Raw genomic sequence first — 21,118 nt, forward strand, 5'->3', positions numbered from 1 at the left:
TTGTCCTGCCCCAAAACATGACAAGGAAATTGTCCTATGTTGCCTGGATGTGGATTGGGCTGTCTACTCAGCAGCCATAATTTCTGTTCACAAGACTGTGTCTCTCTTAAAATAACATTGGCCCACCTCGCTTTGTAATAGGTCAAAAACATCTAAGCTTTTTTCAGTTTAAGAAAAATCTATCAGTGCTGTCCGTTACCCATGTCCATTTTTTTTTTTTTCCTGTCTTGTTTAGACAAGCATTTAGAAGTAAATGTAGGGATGGATGGTGATTTTAATGGGTGGAAATATATAGCCTGACGGTGTGAAAATTAACCTCATATTTCTTCTGACTTGTTCCCTTGTCCAGATCAGGGAGTCTCTCATCCCAACTCTTGGCTTTCTGGAAAAGATCTGCACTTGCCAACTTGTTAAGGAAAATGTTAGCAGGAGGATGTGAGCTGCAGTCTCAGGAGATAGCAGAGGAATGTGTATGTTTTTGTGCAGATAATGTTCTGTAGAACTGCCAGGTGTATATCTGCAATATACTTACCATTCATTAACGAGGTGCTTCCAGACCTGCCATTAGACAATAACAAATTCCCAAATAATTGTATGTTTGTAAGTTTTATAAAGAAGCCAATTTGATGAGGAAAATCAATATTCAGCTTGTAAAAGGAATTCCTAGTGACATGGTTTTTGAGTCTAGTGTGTCAGTCGTGTTTTCCACTGTTTGTGTAATAAGCAGCATTCTTATTAACATTGACTCTGTCTTCACAATGCTTACTTTGAGTTACTAAGTAAGTGCCGGTACACACTCGTACTACATGCTTAAGATCCCTTTCACACTGGAGGCGTTTTTCGGGCGCTTTAGCGCTAAAAATAGCGCCTGAAAAAAGCCTCAGCTGCAATCCCAGTGTGAAAGCACTCGTTTAAGCTCATTTTTTTCCCTCATGAATGTACACACAGCACCCAATATTGACAGAAAAACACAGAATTGTTGACGTTTTTGCAGATTTATTAAAAAAGAAAAAAGGAAATATCACATGGTCCTAAGTATTCAGACCCTTTGCTCAGTATTTAGTAGAAGCACCCTTTTGATCTAATACAGCCATGAGTCTTTTTGGGAGAGATGGAACAAGTTTTTCACACCTGGATTTGGGGATCCTCTGCCATTCCTCCTTGCAGATCCTCTCCAGTTCTGTCAGGTTGTATGGTAAACATTGGTGGACAGCCATTTTTAGGTCTCTCCAGAGATGCTCAATTGGGTTTAAGTCAGGGCTCTGGCTGGGCCATTCAAGAACAGTCAGAGTTGTTGTGAAGCCACTCCTTCGTTATTTTAGCTGTGTGCTTAGGGTCATTGTCTTGTTGGAAGGTAAGCCTTCGGCCCAGCCTGAGGTCCTGAGCACTCTGGAGAAGGTTGCTGCCACCACCATGCTTCACTGTTGGGACTGTATTGGACTGGTGATGAGCAGTGCCTGGTTTTCTCCACACATACCGCTTAGAATTAAGGCCAAAAGTTCTATCTTGGTCTCATCAGACCAGAGAATCTTATTTCTCAACATCTTGGAGTCCGTCAGGTGTTTTTTTTTTTTAGCAAACTCCATGCGGGCTTTCATGTGTCTTGCACTGAGGAGAGGCTCCCGTCGGGCCACTCTGTCATAAAGCCCCGACTGGTGGAGGGCTGCAGTGATGGTTGACTTTCTCCCATCTCCCGACTGCATCTCTGGAGCTCAGCCACAGTGATCTTTCAGTTCTTCTTTACCTCTCTCACCAAGGCTCTTCTCCCCCTATAGCTCAGTTTGGCTGGACGGCCAGCTCTAGGAAGGGTTCTGGTCGTCCCAAACTTCTTCCATTTAAGGATTATGGAGGCCACTGTGGTCTTAGGCACCTTAAGTGCAGCAGAAATTTTTTTGTAACCTTGGCCAGATCTGTGCCTTGCCACAATTCTGTCTCTGAGCTCTTCAGGCAGTTCCTTTGACCTCATGATTCTCATTTGCTCTGACATGCACTGTGAGCTATAAGGTCTTATATAGACAGGTGTGTGGCTTTCCTAATCAAGTCCAATCAGTATAATCAAACACAGCTGGACTCGAAGGTGTAGAAGCATCTCAAGGATGATCAGAAGAAATGGACAGCACCTGAGTAAAATATGAGTGTCACAGCAAAGGGTCTGAATACTTAGGACCATGTGATATTTCAGTTTTTCTTTTTTAATAAATCTGCAAAAATGTCAACAATTCTGTGTTTTTCTGTGATGATTTTAGCAAATGGCTGGAATATAACAAAGAGTGAAAAAATTGAGGGGGTCTGAATACTTTGTCCCCACTGTACATGAACACCAAACACTAAATTGTTGCTAATAAAAAGCATCTGGAATCTGTCAGTCTAACATTTTTTTTGCACTGGGGAAGGGGGTTGATGTAAGGAGGGGGAGAACATGGGCAAAGAACATTGTAGTATCACCATGGTTTTAGTCCAGTGGGCAGCCAGGTAACACAGGAAGCTGAAGTAGGAAATGGCATGGAAATAGTGTGATCAGGAAAAACAAAAGCTTAGTTTTTACGGTGTAATTATCTTTTTGGCTTAAATGCTTTAACTGTTACAATTGCTACTTTTCATGTGCTTGGCACATTTAAAATCCATATACTGCATATGTTAATACATGTAAAAATCATACCTGTTTGTTGTATCCAGTTACATACAATGATACCTTTTGCATCATTTATTTTTATTCATTATTCTGTTACAATACTGCTGGAGGATCACTTAACTTGGACTAGCCAAACTAGCATATTGCAAAGTGTTGTCTATTAATACGTTATTAGGGGGATGGTTTAAATAGCTCTGCATTAGTCCTTGTCCATGTATGTGAATGTTTGAAGGGTGGTCATTTTATTTTTTTAATTTTACCGAGTATCCATTAATCTTAGCTATTCCTACACTGTGATGAACTGGACTAGATGAAGCAGCTAAGTCTACTGTTACATATTTTAGAGAAGTGCATGTCTCTTTCATGTAGTACTCCATAATGTTTCCCTTCCTTATAGGTTACATGGCTGTCTGGCAACCTTTGCTAATGTTCATTTACTGGCAACCGTCCTGAAGCTGTTCATAGGCATTAGATCACTAGTACAATTATTGTAGTCTCTCATCGCTAATGTTTCCACTTCTTAAAAAGAACTGAAGCATATGTCATAAATGAGGTTGTTTTTTTTTGTGTGTGTCTTTTTGCTTTGTTTGCTGCTTTCAGCACACCAAATATGTCATTTTTACCTCAGCACTTTAATGGGAAAATTATGGTGCATTTTCAGCAAGCACATGCTTTAAGTTTTTGGGTGTAATATAGTTGAGTTTTTTTAGAAAGCAAACATAGACAAGAAGATGGTGTCATGAGGAATCTAGAAAAAGATTTGTAAAAACAATACGAAATGCGAATGTTTACACAATAAAGTTTTAGTAAACAGTCATATACACAGTACATATTCAATGCAGGTTAAACTTTTTCTAACTTGATGGAAATGGAGTCTAATTCTGTGCACGATAAGAACGGTCATAGCGGCAGTTCCGCCGATTGATTGTTCTCATAGGCGATGGGAGGGGACGTCCCCCCCCCTACCACCGCCATCCGGTGCTTCTCAGGGCTCTCCCGTGCCATCAGGGACCCGGAGAAAGAGGGGGCCGGATGAGGGCGATAGAGATGACTGGTGACCAGATGGTCACCAGTCATCTCTATGACCGTCGGAGTCCCGGGCGCGATGTTATGACGTCAGCCCGGTACCCGGAAATAAACGAAGCTGCGATCGCGGCTGTCAGCATGAGATTGGTAAAAAAAAAATTTCCCGATCTCATGCTTTCAAGCCTGGAGGAGAGATGTGGGGTCTTATTGACCCCGCATCTCTCCATAAAGAGGACCTGTCACATAGATTCCCATTACAAGGGATGTTTACATTCCTTGTAATAGGAATAAAAGTGATTAAAAAAAAGTAAAAAAAGTGTAAAAATAAAAAAAAAAGTTAAAAAAAAAAAAAAAATTTAAAACGCCCCTGTCCTCGGTAGCTCGCGCTCAGAAGCGAACGCACACTTAAGTCCCGCCCACATATGTAAACGCCGCTCAAACCACGCATGTGAGGTATCGCCGCGTGCGTTAGAGCATGTGCAAGAATTCTAGCACTAGATCTCCTCTGTAAGGCTAAACTGGTAACCTGTAAAAAATGTTAAAGCGTCACCTATGGAGATTTTTAAGTTATGAAGTTTGGCGCCATTCCATGATTGTTTGCAATTTTAAAGCATGACATGTTAGGTATCAATTTACTCGGCGTAACATCATCTTTCACATTATGCAAAAAAATTGGGATAACTTTACTGTTTTTTTATTTTTTAATTCATGAAACCGTTTTTTTTCCAAAAAAAAGGCGTTTGAAAAATTATTGCGCAAATACCGTGTGAGACAAAAAGTTGCAATGAGCGCCATTTTATTCCCTAGGGTGTCTGCTAAAAAACATATATAATGTTTGGGGGTTCTGAGTAATTTTCTAGCAAAAAAATTATGATTTTCACATGTAGGAGAGAAGTGCCAGAATAGGCCCGGTATTGAGGTGGTTAAGAATGCAAAGATCTCAAGCCATTACTGTTACTTAACCAGCGATAGTACCTTGTGCGTTATAGCAAATCAAAGCATCACAGGTAGGAAGAGGGGCCAAGGAATCGACCTGGTGGATGAGGGGCACTTCCTATAATAAAGGTTTCCCTTTCAATACAAAAAGATATACAGGAAAATGAAGAAGGTGAAGGGGAAAGAATAGCTTGGGGAGGTGAGCTGAAGACCAGAATGTTTCTTCCTGTCAGAGCACAATGGCTCAGCTGGGGAGATCTCTGTACTAACATTGGATCGTTGATACAGGACCTCCCCCTGAGCCCAGCAGGGGCTTAACGAAAAAAAACAGACTGCTCAGGAGGAGCCTTTGTACTAACTATCCGACTTAAGTACAGCGATTTCCCCTGCTGTTCTGTTGTGTTCTTACAGGGGCATGGCCCCTCCGCCAGAACACTCCAGTCAGCATTCTCAGCCGTTGGCTTCTGTCAGACCAACTCCAGTACACATGGGCTGAATGTCGGCCAGTTTCTATTGACCTTGCTGATGCCACCCGACATTCGGTCCGTGTGTACTAGGCTTTAGTCTGTCTTGAGGTATGGCTACATTTCACCATTTGTGAGACTCTGTTCAATCTCATAATTAGGTTTTTAGTTTACCTTTAAAGTGGTTCCAAAGTCAAAAGTTTTTATCCTTTAATGCAATATTTTGCAATAATGTAAAACATTTTCCACTACTTGCTCAATCCCTCACCCCTCCAGTCACCCCTCTTGCTGGTCTCGCTAGTCAGAGACTCTGAGAACATCAGGAGCTGGTTCCTTCTGTTGTCAGTCAAATCCTTTGGGGGACTTGGATGAACTGTGCTGTGTCTTTATGGATGAACATAGCATGGCTCAGTAGAGCACCAGAACTTTGCCCTTCAGCACAGTGCTTGCTAAAGGGGTACCCACAGGAGGGTGGGGTGGACAGTGCCTGCAAGGGACTTCAGAAGAGGATGCAAGTACCATTGTACAGAGCAGGTAAGTATAACATTTTAATAGCTAAAAAAATGCCTTTACAACTACTTTAAAGTATTTTGTGTGTGACTTTCACAATTTTACACAGTTGCTTATCTACTGTTTATCAAATGTGGAGAGACAGGGTAGATTAAGTAGTACCATGACTCTGCATTATTTGTGTATATAAACCCTAACAATGCAGTTTGCTTATTTTTGTCCTTTTAGGTCTGATTTAATATATACAATTAATTGTTTGATTATATTAAGGTACCAAATATTCCTATTTACCCAGAAATCTTTTCAGCTGATCTCACCTTATCGGTTATGAAGAAAGGGGAGCGGGGAAACTTCTGTAGTCCTGTCCTGTTTCTTTTGTTCTGACACAGTGGGATGAGCAAGTGTTGTCACCCTAGGATAAGAAGTGTTAAACTGGCAGAATCACCTATAAGGTTTAGGGTTATCTGTTATGCAATTTGTAAAACCCTCAATCCTGTTGTGGCATCTTGGGCAGTGTATAGCCATTGCAAGCTATGTGCTTTAACCACTCTGTCCACATTGACAAGATGGCAGGCATGTGCAACTACAGGTGTACATTGCAGATTTGCCAATTACAAGCCAGTTTGCCTTTGGTCCATACACCTGACATCAGACACTGATGATTTATCAGAAACAAAGAGCCAAAAGAAGAAAATATTGCAATGGCCAGGCTGTACTATTGCACCTGCTATGCATTTAGGTAAACCCGTACAGTAGGGCTCATACATGCAAACCTTTCCATAACACTAAAAATCTATTTTAAGACCTTTCCCTGTCACTTTCAGTCGCCAACCTAATGCTGCAAAAATAATCACTCTTAAGAGAGCACTTGTACCTCCTGAGACTTTTACATTAGAATTCTGCAACTTATGTGAAAAGATTGGAAGAATGCGCAATCCAGTGAAGTCACATGAGAGCACATTTGGAACATCAAAGTGGAACGCAGGCCCATATATAAGCACACCAACATAGCTTGATGAGGTGTATGACCAGGGTAAATGCAATTCAGGAATATGGAAGTCAACTATTTGGAAATGCTATGTTGCTTTTAACAACCTAGTTGTTAGGGAGGTTCCTGAAGGGGCAGGGCTTTGCTTTGGGGCTTTAGTGTGCAATGTGGAGTCAGTGTGTTTGTGGCGGATCCTTGCCACTAAGTAACAGGGAATCCCTTCCATCAGAAAGCCCATTTCCGGCTGAACCTACCAGCCGCTGATTTATAAAATGCTTTGGTAGACGAGTGGTTAAGTGGGTTTTGAATTCCCATTCAAGTTTATGGCCATATAAAATCTGCTTAAGCCCACGTTCACATTGGGCCGATTTGGCATGCAACTTGACATGTAAAATCGAACGCCAAATCGGCAGCTGTTGCCGGCAACGGCGCTGTCCGAATCGATGTGACGCCAACTTTACAGCGCCGCACGTATTCCCAAAAGTAGTTCCTGTACTACTTTTGGCAACTTCAGGGGCAATTTGAATAGACATCTGCATAAACCCGCACAGATGTCTGTCAAATCGCCCCCGAAGTCGGACTGCATTGCCGGTTTGAAATCGTGCAAGGTCAGCTGAACTCGTGCGATTTCAAACCCACATCAGTGTGAACCCAGGCTTAAGTGACACTAAGTTATCCTTATTCTCTTCAAAAATACCCATACACATCACTACCTAATGGCCCTGTAATCATGAAGTCATTTCTTGCTGTGTTTTTCTGCCTCCTTGTAACATCCTCCATGAGGTCTTGAACCCCACCCCCCGCACCCCACATTTTTTTCTGTTTGTCTGGATCGAGCAGTGCCCCTTAGTTGTGGTCATGTGCACTGCTCTGTGCACACTGCAAATCCCATAATTCTAAAACCATCTTGGGAGCAAGCAAGGGAGGCTGGCTACGTTCCTTTTTACAGTGGAACCATGGAGAATGAGTGTAGACAGCCTCTAGAAGTCATATCCTAGCAGCAAAGATTGTAAACCAGTGTTTGGTGTCACTTTAAAGTACATTAAATGCAGGTCAAATACACCTGTCAGTGAATGCCAAATCAACCTGGCAGCCTGATGCCTAACTTATGCCATTGACCCAAGCACAAAGCTCATCAACACAGGCCCTGCCACTTCTAGGGCAAAGCCTTCAATTTTACTGTTCTTGTGCATAAAAATAAAGGTGCAGAGAGCTGACACATCTGGCTTATACAACTACTCATAGCAAAACAAAGTTGATGTGTTAAGCAGTTGTGTATATAAATACCTGGCATATGCATCTGGCTTATTTTGCGTTTACCTTCCTTATCTGTATTCAGCACAGGGCTACACCTCTCAAATATTTCTTCTCATTTAAAGTTAGAACTTTTTACCTCTATGGTTTTATATATGGTGTTCTTTGTCAAAGTTTTTCCTTTTATCCAGTAAAATCTTTGAGCCTGCCTGTACAAGTCAGTCATTTTGTATGCTCCGATGGAATGTGCTTTATCTCGTCACACTATGCTCCCCAAGAAAAATCATTGCAGCTGTCAGCAAGAGCAATTGCTTGCCATTATCAATGGCTGTTGAATTTATTGAAATTGTTACCAGCTGGATGATACCTGCCATTGTTTTTAAGATTATAAGGCAAAGCCCTTCCAACAAGTGCTTAAAGTTTAACTCCACTTTATTGGGGGAAAAAATAGCAAATAATAAAAAATAATAAAGTGTATACAATTGCTATTCAAGTCATATGTAATTGAATGTTCTTAAAAATTACCTTCTCTTTTCAATCTGCAGCTCTGTAATTTTCTGTAAAAAGCAATATGGCTACCTGGAGATGTTCTGAACACAGAGTACAGAACGCACCCCAGAAATGTAATTTCTTGCTTGTGTGATAGGCTCACTGATTTTCACAGCTCTTAGCAATCACATGATTGGCTGGCTTTCTCCTCTCCCCGTCTGACAGATGCAGCCAAGACTCCCTCGCTGACGTCGTCTTGGAGAGGCGAAAGAGAGCCAGCCGATCATGTGATCACTGAGAAGGTATATAATCACTCACAGGCACACAGGATCAGAACACAGATGGGATGGTATGAAGAGGTAAAAGTTATTTGAGCAGTAGGAGTTGCAGGGGTGGGCACAGTCATGAACCAACAGGCAGGGAGGGGAGAAGGGAGAGCACAGAGGAGACATAACAGGGCTGCGGATGACGGAGGCACTTAAACTGACCACGATGTCAGGGCTCAGCAGCCATGATACACTGCGGTCAGTTTACTAAGGGGAGGGTATAACCAGGCAGGATCAGCCAGGTTTTACAGGGGACCAAATGACACTTTTTTTGGGGGGTTAACAAACACTTTAAAGCGGAGTTCCACCCAAAAGTAGAACTTCCACTCATTTGTCTCCTACCCCACTCCGGTGCCACATTTGGCACCTTTCGGGGGGGGGGGGGAGAAAACCTGTCGGGTATCTTGTTTCCGCTTTCAGGAGCCACAACCATGGCGGTTGACGTCACGGCTAGGCTCCTCCTTCCCCTGCCACCGGGCCAGAGTGGAGCCTCGCGCATGCGCAGTAGAGTTCCCGGCATGAAACCGTAAGGCAACACTGCCGGGTTCCCTTACCCACAATGGTGGCGGCAGCACCTGACAACTGATGGAAACATCAGCTGCGATGCCGACATCGCTGGACTCCAGGACAGGTAAGTGTCCTATTATTAAAAGCCAGCAGCTGCAGTATGTGTTGCTGCTGGCTTTTAACTTTTGCAGCGGTGGGCGGACCTCCGCTTTAAGTCCTCCAAAAGTAAAAAAAAAAAAAAAGTCCTTTTGTGGGACCCTGTGTACTCTAGTTATGCAACTAGACACTTGACATCCTGACGCACTCATTAGACTTGCCTTCAGCTGCAGAAGCTTATGTGCTAATTGCATCCTTCCAACTGAAGGTTTTGCTATACTAGAGTCAAAGAAAATTGCATGTGTTCATAACCTGATTTCTTTATCGTACATCAGGGGACACAGAGCCACAGTAATCACTGTATGGGTTATATGGCACCTTCAGGTGATGGACACTGGCACACCCTAGACAGGAAGTTCAATTCCCCATATAACCCCTCCCCTTACCTGGAGTACCTCAGTTTTTTCGCCAGTGTCTTAGTTGTTGGTCACGAGTAAAGCTGTGCTGAGCTCCCTGGAGAAATCCTGCTGGGGCAAGCCATGCAACCGGATCCATTCAAAGTGTCTTTTCAGGCCAAATTGAATGGTACCTGGGCCTCGTAGCGGAAGAAACAAGGTTTTGCCTGTAACGCTTCTCCTTTTAGAGAGCTGGACTCCGGGATCCAGTTCTTTGGTCTTTTCAGCCATATTCCTGCTTTACAGGCCCAGGGGGTATATCCCCCGATAAAAAGGGGCCCTGGTCCCTGAAGGTTTTTAGCGGAGCCCTCCGTGAGTGGTGAAGATTGGGTCTGTCTGGTTTACCACAGAACCCTGCAGCTGGATAAGGTAAGGGAGATTCCTAAGGAATTTTTCTAATTCTTGTGGGTTTTCTCCTTTAAAGTAAATGTTGTCATGCCTAAAGTCGCCACCAAGGGGCTGTCAAGAGCACGTACCTGTTCCATGCTTGTCAGTCTCACTCTGTGTCATTCAAGCTGCATGCTTTCTCCAGCCCAAGCCCCAGGTAAGACGTGGGAAGGGGGTTTTTTTCTCTTGAATGTCCCCCACCTGGACAGCTTCTCTCTAGGAGGCAGAGGGAGCATGGGCCGGTCGGCGGTATGCCGCGCCGCTGCCATTATGGCGGTTCACCATCTAGCAGCTCTCCTCCACCCCAGCTCCCCCTCCACGTGCGATCTGGCCAGATTACAGACCGCTCGCGAGGAAAAACAGGCTTTTTTGAAAAAGAGAGGAGGCGCGGCAGAAGGGAGGTGTCAGCGTGACCCAACGTCCACAACGTGGGCTGTGTAAAGCTATGAAGTGCACTTTTTTCAGGTGCATAAAGCTGGAGGAACACAGAGCAGACGGGGGAGGTATGTAAGTGTTGCTGACACCGGCATTCCCAGGGCACGTTTACTTTGCATCAGGTTGAGCATTAATAGCAGCGGCAGTTGCTGGACTATTGCTCAGCAGTGGGTGCTTTTTCATTTCAGCCCTTGTCTATATAACTGAGAAGGTTTTCTCCTCAGCTATGATTGGATTGGAGGAAAGGTTAGCGGCTTTAATCGCATCTTAGGTCCCCTTCTACCACCCAGGATCCTCAAGCCGAGGAACAGTGGGTGAGGGAAGATGAATCCCCCTCAGGGGACCATGAAGAGGCTGATGACTCCTCTTCTGAGGGGTCAAGTGGGGAAAGACCTTCTTCAACTTCACAAGCTGAAAAATTGCTGGTGCATTCTTTTACTGAAATGGTCCGCTCCACATTTAAGCTACCCTTAACTGAGTCGGTTGAGGAGCCCACTTCTTGTTTGGGTTCACTAAAGCCTCCTCAAGCTTTGCGTGCCTTTCCTGTCCATTCATTGCTGGAAAAGCTTATGTATTCTGAGTGGGATCACCCAGATAAGCATTTTTTCCCCCTAAAAAGTTTTCAAAACTTTATCCTATGGAGAAAAAATTTACTAACAAGTGGAGTATACCAGCAATTGTAATATCCTCTGTGAATAAAAGTTTGACTTGTCCGGTTGACAATGCGCAAATGCTTAGGGATCCAACTGATAAAAAATTGGAATTCCTGTTAAACACTTTCTCCTTGGCAGGTTCAGTGGCTCAACCTGCAGTGGCGGCAATTGGGGTATATCAATCCTTGAGAGACCATTTGAAACGGGTGCTCAAGCTTTTCCCTGAACAGGCCCAGGATTTAAGCGAGCTGCCAGCGGCTTTGTGTTTTGCAATTGACGCAATCAGAGATTCTATTCTTCAAGCCTTACGCTTGGGTTGGTACATATGCATAGAATCTTATGGTTGAAAAGTTGGTCAGCAGAAGCGCCATGCAAAAAGCTCCTGGCTGGTTTTCCTTTCCACAGTGAAAAGCTGTTTGGGGATGATTTGGACAAATATATCCAAAAGATATCAAGTGGGAAAAGTACACTTTTGCCAGTTAAGAAAAAGAGTAAACGTCCCTCATTTAAACGGGCTCTTTCTCCAGTGCCAGGGGCATCAGCCTTTATGCAGTCGCGACAGCCTCCACCATCAGGTTCAAGAGGTAAACCCCAGGGTCAACCCCAGGGACAAAAGAAGTCTTGGGGGAGGAAACCTACAAGACAGAACGCTAAAACCTCTTTATGAAGATTCGCCCCCGCTCGTTCGAGTGGGGGGAAGACTTCTGCCGTTCTCAAGGGTCTGGCAGGAGGAATTTTAAGACAGATGGGTGGTCTCCGCAATAGCTCTAGCTTACAAACTAGAGTTCCAAGAATTCCGTCTCCTCGTTTCCTCAGGTCAAATGTCCCCAAAGATCCAGAGAAAAAAGTCTCTCTTTCAAGCGTTAGACTGACTTGTTGCAAAAAGTGATCATGGTGGTCCCCATGGAAGAGCAGGGGTTGGGGTTTTATTCAAAACTTTTCACGATGCCAAAACCAAATGGAGATGTCAGACCCATTCTAGATCTCAAAGATCTAAACCAGTTCCTGAATATCCGCTCTTTTCGCATGGAATCAATTGGATCAATAGTCTCCAGCCTACAAGGAGGCATCAATCAACATCAAGGATGCATACCTGCATGTACTTATTTTCCTCGCTCACCAGAAATATCTGCGTTTCGAAGTAGAATAACTTAATTTTCCGTTTGTAGCCTTGCATTTCAGTCTAGCTACTGCACCTCGGATGTTTACAAAACTTCTGGCCCTTCCTCTGGCCAGATTAAGGACGACCTGCTCTTGATGGACCGGTCGGTAGCCCGCTTGGACCAAAGCATGATCACCACAGTCAACTACCTGGAATACCTAGGTTGGGTCCTCAACCTAGAGAAATCTTCTTTAAGGCTAGTAAGAAAATTAGAGTACTTGGGTCTGGGTATAGATACAGCCCAGAAGAGGGTGTTTTTACCCCAGGCAAAGATCAGTGCCATAAAGGAGCTGGTTCAGGTGGTCAGGGCAAAGAAGGGTCCTTCTATTCGCCTTTGCATGAGGTTTTGGGGAAGATGGTGGCTTCATTCGAAGCAGTTCCCTATGCTCAGTTTCATTCGAGACTGCTGCAAAACATTATCCAGTCTGTCTGGAACAAGGAGGTCCAAGCACTAGATTTTCCGATGCGTTTGTTGCCAAAAGTGCGCCAGAGCCTCAGTTGGTGGAGGATATCCGAGAAAATGCAGAAGGGCAAATCCTTCTTACCAGTTACCTGGAAGGTGGTAACAACAGATGCCAGCCTTTTGGGGTTAGGGGGGCAGTCCTGAAAGAGGCGTCTGTCCAAGGGAAATGGTCCAGAACCAAAAGGACCTTGCCCATCAACATTCTAGAGATTCGGGCAGCGTACCTAGCCCTAAAGGCCTGGACATTCAGGTTGTGGAGTTCTCCTGTCAGGATTCAGTCCGACAATGCCACAGCAGTGGCTTATGTCAATCACCAAGGGGGTACCAGAAGTCAGACAGCCCAGGGAGAGGTAAACCATATCCTAACCTGGGCAGAAATGCATGTGCCGTGCATTTCAGCAATCTTCATTCCAGGGGTAGAGAACTGGCAGGCGGACTACTTAAGTCGCCAGCAGTAGTTCCCGGGGGAATGGTCCCTTCACCCCAACATCTTCCTGGCTATATGCCAAAGATGGGGGATCCCGGACGTATATGTTTGCGTCCAGGTTCTACAACAAAGTCGACAACTTTGTGTCAAGAACAAGGGATCCACTCACATGCGGAACAGATGCGTTGGTGACCCAGTGGGATTAGTTCTCACTGATTTATGTATTCCCTCCTATTCTGCTTCTACCTCGACTTCTTTGTAGCATCAAGCGGGAAAGGAAGTCGGTAGTTCTTGTGGCCCAGAAGATCTTGGTATGCAGAAATAGTAGAGATAATGGTAGGGGCCCCATGGACCCTACCACCATGTCCAGACCTGCTATCGCAGGGACCAGTGTTCCATCCTACTTTACAAATGTTAAATTTAACGGTTTGGCTATTGAAACCCACATTCTGAAGAATCGTGGGCTTTGAGGCTCAGTGATATCTACCTTGCTTAATGCAAGGAAACCAGCTTCCAGAGTCATTTTTTATAGAGTCTGGAAGGCATATGTTTCCTGGTGTGAATCCAGGGGTTGGCATCCCAGAAAGTATGTCATAGGTAGAATTCTTGCCTTTCTGCAGATGGGGTTAGAGATGAAGCTGACCTTGAGTACTATCAAGGGCCAGATCTCGGCCTTATCGGTATTGTTTCAACGTCTGCTTGCTTTGCATTCTTTGGTCCGAAGCTTTATACAGGGGGTAACGTGGCTTAATCCACCGGTTAGAGCACCCCTGAACCCTTGAGACTTGAATTTAGTTCTGTCAGCATTACAGAAACAGCCTTTTGAGCTGATACAACATATTCCCTTGGTCCTTTTGACAAGGAAGCTAGTTTTTCTGGTAGCCATTTCTTCTGCAAGAAGGGTATCAGAGTTGGCGAGTCTTTCTTGTAAAGAGCCATATTTAATCATTCATAAGGATAGAGTAGTATTGTGACCCCATCCTAGCTTTCTGCCAAAGGTGGTTTCAGGTTTTCATCTAAACCAGATTATTGTTCTACCTTCTTTTTTTTCCAGAACCCTGTTCTACGGAAGAGTAGTCACTACATTCTTTGGATGTAGTGAGAGCAGTCAAAATCCTTTTGAAGGCGACTGCTCAGATTCGGAAAACATGTTTTGTTTGTGTTGCCTGAAGGTCCTAGGAAAGGACAGTCATCGTCAAAATCCACTATTGCCAAATGGATTCGGCAAGTAATTATTCAAGTTTATGGTTTGAAGAGGAAAGTTCCACCTTTTAAAATCAAAGCACACTCCACCAGGGCTATTAGTACTTCGTGGGCATTGCATCACCAAGCCTCCATGGCTCAAATCTGCAAGGCCGCAACTTGGTCTTCAGTCCATACATTCACCAGATTGTATCAGGTGGATGTAAGAAGGCATGAGGATATCACCTTTGGGCGCAGTGTGCTGCAGGCAGCAGTATAGGTCCTCAGGGCTGATTGCACCCTACTTTTTTTGGTGTCCCATCAGATAGCATTGCTCTGGGACATCCCATACAGTAATTACTGTGGCTCTGTGTCCCGTGATGTACGATAAAGAAAATAGGATTTTTATAACTGCTTACCTGTAAAGTCCTTTTCTTGGAGTACATCACGGGACACAGAGGTCCCTCCCCTCTTTATGGTTACACATGTATTGCTTTGCTACGAAACTGACGTACTCCCGGTAAGGGGAGGCGTTATATGGGAAATTGAACTTCCTGTCTAGAGTGTGCCAGTGTCCATCACCTGAAGGTGCCATATAACCCATACAGTAATTACTTTGGCTCTGTGTCCCGTGATGTAAAAGGATTTTACAGGTAAGCCGTTAAAAAAAAAAAAAAAAAAATGCTGTTATTAGGCTCAGTTCCTAAGGCCCCTTTCATAAGGGGTGGACTCCATCAAGGTTAATTGCCTGCTCAGCAGGGATCTCTCTGCTGATGCAGAGCAGACACAGCCTGCTGTCCTCTATGGAGCGGTTATCCGATCTGCTAGGCAGATGGAGAATGGATTCCCATTTGTCTGTTTTTGGCAGATCACGTGCAGGCGGGTGTAAACAGACATATATCGTTTACATTTGCCTCCCCTAAGAGAACAATGGTTGGTTCAATCGCGTCCGCCTGACAAATGAGCAGGTAAGTATGACATGTTGACGATTTTAATAAAAAAGAAAAGTAAAGCTTTACAATCACTTTAATACCTATATGGTGCCCACACGGCTACAGGTAAATTAAATATTGGGTTTTCTCCACAGGTATCAAAAGAAAATGGTCTGCCTTAGGTTTACTTTGCCTGCTCTATAATGTGCAAAAGTATTTATACACCCAGTTTGTATTGGTGAAGGTCGTTTTTTGTTTTGTTTTTTTTTTTTGTTTTTTTGCCAAAGTAAAAAAATACACATAAATTTGCAGGTAAAAACATGTTTATTTTTCTTTTTTTTACACTGCAGCCTATAAAGCCTTGCACCCAAGATCAGCAGATATTGGGTGCAAATCCAGGCTTCTGCAGACACACCGAATAGCTGTGGGAGTGGTGCCCTGTAATGCCACGCCGTTTTTAAATTGTGATAACGAGTGCGGGGAGAGAAACCCCCTTCCGCTGTCACAGTGGGGACCCACGGGGTTGTGGAGACTGGAGTGCAGTGACATTTTGTTACACCGTATATATAGGCGAACCTATCCTTTAAACATTTTTTTCGATAATAATGGGGTGTCCTACAGAAACTGTAGGACACCCCATTAGAAAACTTTGCAGTAGAATGGTTGTTTTTTATCGTGGAAAGACTGGAATCTTTTTTTTTTTTTTTGCTTAAAGAAACTTTTTTTTTTAAAGAAAAAATGTGTGTAGAGACTGATCTTCCTGCCCTTTCCACATATTCCTGCTGGCCAGTACGTATTTACAGGAGGTAGGAAAGTTGCAGACAATCTTCATCACTATCTTTAAATGCCAAGGCACTGTCTGTTTAAATGGCATTCAGTGATAATCGCAAGGTGTTAGAGACTCCTGCAGGTATGTTTTGTTTTGTTTTTTTGGCAGAATCCTCTTAGAGCTGAACTGCAGGCAGAAACAAAGGAAACCAATGTAATTTAGCCTAAAGTGAACCTAAGCTCTGCGTACGCAGGGCAAAGCAACATGTTGGGTATTCTCATCCCTTACAGTATACGCTCCCAGCTGTCCCTCCTTTCGCTCCAAATGCCTTTATCCCCCTTTCCCCAGTAATTCTTTTCTTTTTCTTTTTTTTTTAGCGACTGCATAGGCCCATATTAGAAATCCACAATTTAAGCTACACTAGACGTGTCTTGCACCTACATGATTGAATTTACTTTAAAAAAAAAAAAAAGCACAGAATAAAGGAAGTATAGTTGTTCCTTTTTGCCTACATGCATTATGCCAAACAGGTGTTCCTCTTTCCCATCCCATATAGATGGAAGTTTATACTCACCTTTCCTTCTGGGAGGGTTTACAACTATGGATTTCAGCTGTGTTTTTAGCTATTGGTTTATTTTACATATATGGGAATTTGTCATAGCATGTATAGCTTAGTTTGCAATAGTGCTCCATGGTTACATCATGGCTACATTCCTCAATTTATGTTTCTCGCTCTCTTTCCTATAGGCAATTTCCCAGCAAGATCTTGTGCATATGGCAATTCAGATTGCCTGTGGGATGAGTTATTTGGCCAGACGAGAAGTTATCCATAAAGACCTTGCTGCTAGGAATTGTGTGTAAGTGATTCTCAGGGCTGATGTCATTAAACATGTACACTTAACATACAATATATGTGCAGTAAGAGTGTGGAGTATTGGGTATCACTAATTCTTGAGGAAAATAATAGTAATCTGCATAGTTGATCTTAATACTTACAAGGTTGCACCCAGGGAAGGGACAATGGACTGTAACTGTTTAAAGTAAACGTATGAGAGTGTGTGTATATTTATATATATCTATGGACTACCTCTGCTGTTTAAAAAAAAAAACATTAAGACTATGGCGTTTAACATCGCTTGCCCTTTCTCCTTAAAATAATAGTTGTCAGTACTTTGAGGCACTGACCTACCACAGGTATGGAGGTCAGGATGTCTGACTTCAATCTGCCTTTGGTTGCTACATGCTATAAGTCAGACAGCAAGACAGCTACCGTTTCCTAGAGGTAGGTCACCAATGGCAGCCCCATGTTTCCTCTTAAAGTTGCAGTCTGTAGGGCTGTGATCATGATCCTGGTCCGGGCTTTTACTGACTAATATATTGCTGGATAGGAATAAGCATGCAGTCAATAAGTCTGAACTCCCACCCAGCATACTTTGTCTCAAAATATTAGATTTTTAAGCCAGGGCAAGGATGAGAGCCCAGAGCCTGTACCTTTTACAGGAAATCTGTAATGGAAGCTCCTATATTTCTATCCTCACAGGTTCCCTTTAAAGCAAAGATTTTTAGCAGTTAGTTCTGCTAGCCATAAAAGGAAACATTACTACTACCCACTTCTAACATAACAAAAGCAAAATTCTAATGTAGGAAAGAGCTGACATTGCAATGTATATAACAGTAACAAAGGCTTACCTAAACCATATCCCAGACCTTTTTGGTAAATAATACTATTCCTTTCATGTTAGCTGGGTACTCCAGGGTTTCAAATAGCTGGTTCACTGTTGTGCTATACTGGCCTGCATAGCAACCATTCAAATTACATAGGGGCGACTGAATAAGGCTGATTTAATACAGGATTTCAGAATGTTCAATATAATGTGTGAAGATTCACTTAAATTATCCAATTTTTTGAAAAGAAAATCCTGGTTCATGTCTTTTATCTGCCGATTAGATAATTTACGTGAATAGCCATACAATTTATTGTATGAACATTCTCAAATCCTTTAGTAAATTATCCTCAAGTATACTAAGGCCCAGCCATACACGGTTTGATTCTCGGCCGGTTCAGCAGGAACCGCCCGAGATTTGAACCATTAGTGGACAGGCTGTGTATGTACCACGTTGATTGATCAACTTGGGTACAACCAGCCTGCTGTATTTGCAGGTGATTATCGCAACCAGCTTCTATAGACGCTAGCGATAATCACTGTTTTGCACATTTGCTCGGCACGAGGGATTATCCTGTCAACACTTGTGTCAACACAAAGCGTACAAATTTCTTTCCATGGGAGGAAAGAGATTTGCACCATATATGGCCGGCCCAAATGACCAAGAAAAGGGTCATGACACATCTCGCCCTTTATGTAGATATTCTGCCATCTACACTTTTAGTTCAAGAATTGTGTTTTCCTAAAACTCTTTATGGAATATATGCTTTGCCAATTTTTCCAGGATTGATGAGTCTCTTCAAGTGAAGATTACAGATAACGCACTATCCCGTGATCTCTTCCCTATGGATTATCATTGTCTTGGAGACAATGAAAACCGTCCGGTACGATGGATGTCTCTCGAGAGTTTGGTTAACAAGGAGTTCTCCAGTGCTGGTGATGTGGTGAGTCTTGCCGTTTTTCAGTAAATGTTATTTAATGTTTATTTGGTTTAGCTAATATAGACTAAATTAAATCTCTCCCTCCTTTTTTTTTTTTTCCTTTTTTTTTATGTGAAAATTGGTCTGATATAAAGTCCAGGCTCACAACAGTGTAGTACAGTAACTAACTGCTATGCGTTGCATCCCTGAAAGAAGGGGTCTGGTGTGGCTTTAACTACACTGGGGTGCATTGGCAGCATATTTAAAATGAATGCAGTGCATTAACACAGCACACCCAGGAGATGTGAACAAGACCCAAATCTTTGTATGGACTGTAGAAGGCTCAGTCACAGAGGGTGTGGTTAAAAATCTGGTAATGAAATGGCAGGTTTTGTTAGACTAGGTTCATTGACCTGGAGAAATCTTTCCAAAACTTGAAACCAGCTCTAAAATATTGCTACCAAGTAACATGCTGTTTTTCTTTAACATTTTTATTAAAACCTGGAGTTCTGTTTTAAACCAGCCCCTCCATCCTTAACCCCTTTACATCACCAGACCAGCCAATTATAATGTAACATATGTCTGCTTATTATATGAATAAAAACTTGTAATGCAGAAAAAGCAGTATCCTGATAGATCTATGATGGATCGGTAGCCTCTTAGATCCTTCTATATGTTTGGCAGTATGCACACAGTACCTTCCAGCTAGTTGTGATAATATAAATGGCAAGAAGTAGAAACTGCTTTTCAGCATGATTGTAGTTGGACTAAACAGTCTGACTCAGCACCTGGATGTTTGTCTCAAAGTGAAGAATGGGAGAGTTGTTGACATTTTCATTGGACAGGTTATCAGAATTGAGTTTCCTCCTACTGATGTTACGGTGCATTTTTTCCTGCTGAATTTTAACATGGTGACAAACATTACTTTATTGTAGCATAGCTTCTGTTCTCCTGTTATAGGTGAATGTTGACCATAAACTACAGTTCCTCATAGCAATACAGTAGGTTTTAGTAGAAAAGTAAAAATATAGGCATGAGGTGCATGTTTTCTGATACAGAGGATTATTTCTAACATAGAGCAGATACCATTCTGAATACCCACCAAAGCCTGCATTCTATGGTCCCTTAATCAAATGCAGGCCACTTGTGGAGTCTGCAGTGTGTCATGGAGGTGAACATTTTTTTATTTATTTAAATCGGATTATTTTTATTCAGATTTTTTTTATTTTTATCAAATGTATTTTAATAAAATGCTTTTGGAGTAAAAATCTAAGATACATTAATAATTTATTTTCTTCAGCATGAAATGGAGCTTAGTTATGTAGCATGAGGCTGTATATTCTGCAATATTTACATTTTTGGTAACCTAATTCAGCGAATCCAAGCTCTGCAAGCTGAGATGTCATGCACTGCATTGATGCATTCACACAATTTTACAGTAACCATGGAGATAAAACAAAGTTCAGGAATTATTCCTTTATCCCATTGTTTTGCACATCTATACTATATACGCTACAAACTGTATGATTGAATCGGTTGTGATATAGCTATTTTACTAACCTGACAGCTTTTTATTCTAAATGGGAAACCTTTTGTTTGCAAATATTAAAGATTTTTACTACCAGCAAGAATAAGTCCTTACATTTAAAGAGCACCTGTCATTTCAGATTCATCATCGCAGCACCTGTTAGCAGGCATCCACTCATCTGCTGCTGCCACGTCCCTCACCTTGATGTGTCACTGCCACATCACCAGCCGTCCCAATCAAAGTGAATGGAACTGTCGAGTCAACAGCGGGTCAGAGGAGGATCCGCTGTGAGACAGATGACAGTTACTCAAAAAAAAAAAAAAAAATTTAACGCAAAAAGTTAAATCAAAATATGATTTAAATCAAGCCTTTTTACTAGTGATTTAAAAAATGATTTAAATCAAATCCACCCTGGCAGCCACCACATTTAATGATTGGTAAACTGCAATATACTATATTTTTTGGTTTAATACTGCTTTAACTTTGCAGAGGGGACTCTGAAATTAGAGTTTTTGTCTTCATTATAGTAGCAGCTTGAGTTCGATGCACACTGTAAAGCACAGTAGTGTATATACAGTTTTTTTAAATGGATCCCTTGGTTTCCTTCATGTATGTTATCACTTACTGGTGTATAATTACATTTTCTGCATTTTTACCTTCCCTAAACATGGGACACTGTAGCAAGCCATTTAATTTTCTTCTTTTTTACCAAAGAGGTTGTTTTTTTTTTTTTTTTTTCTTTGTTTTGCCTGGTTGTTTAACCGCTTGCCGACCATATCAGAGATGTGCTGCGGCAAGGCGGCCCCACCGTGCTGGATCACATACCTAGTACGTTATTCAACATTTCTGGGTTGGGGCACTCAGGCGTGCCGCCAGCAGCCTGCTCCCACTGTGAGCAGAACAGCAGTCTGCC

The 21,118-nt window shown here is 42.6% G+C and overlaps 1 protein-coding gene across 2 annotated transcripts in view; it reads left to right on the forward strand.

Moving 5' to 3' along the window:
- The window catches only part of RYK (receptor like tyrosine kinase), a 254,573-nt gene that overhangs the window by 217,582 nt on the left and 15,873 nt on the right, over positions 1–21,118 (forward strand). For both annotated transcript variants that reach the window (XM_073625527.1, XM_073625526.1), the window contains exons 12-13: positions 16,841–16,950; positions 18,542–18,701. In XM_073625527.1, coding sequence (XP_073481628.1) covers positions 16,841–16,950; positions 18,542–18,701 — 270 coding nt within the window. The remainder of the gene's footprint in view (positions 1–16,840; positions 16,951–18,541; positions 18,702–21,118) is intronic.

This window comes from Aquarana catesbeiana, linkage group LG04 (assembly GCF_042186555.1).
Source record: "Aquarana catesbeiana isolate 2022-GZ linkage group LG04, ASM4218655v1, whole genome shotgun sequence".
NCBI lineage: Eukaryota > Metazoa > Chordata > Amphibia > Anura > Ranidae > Aquarana > Aquarana catesbeiana.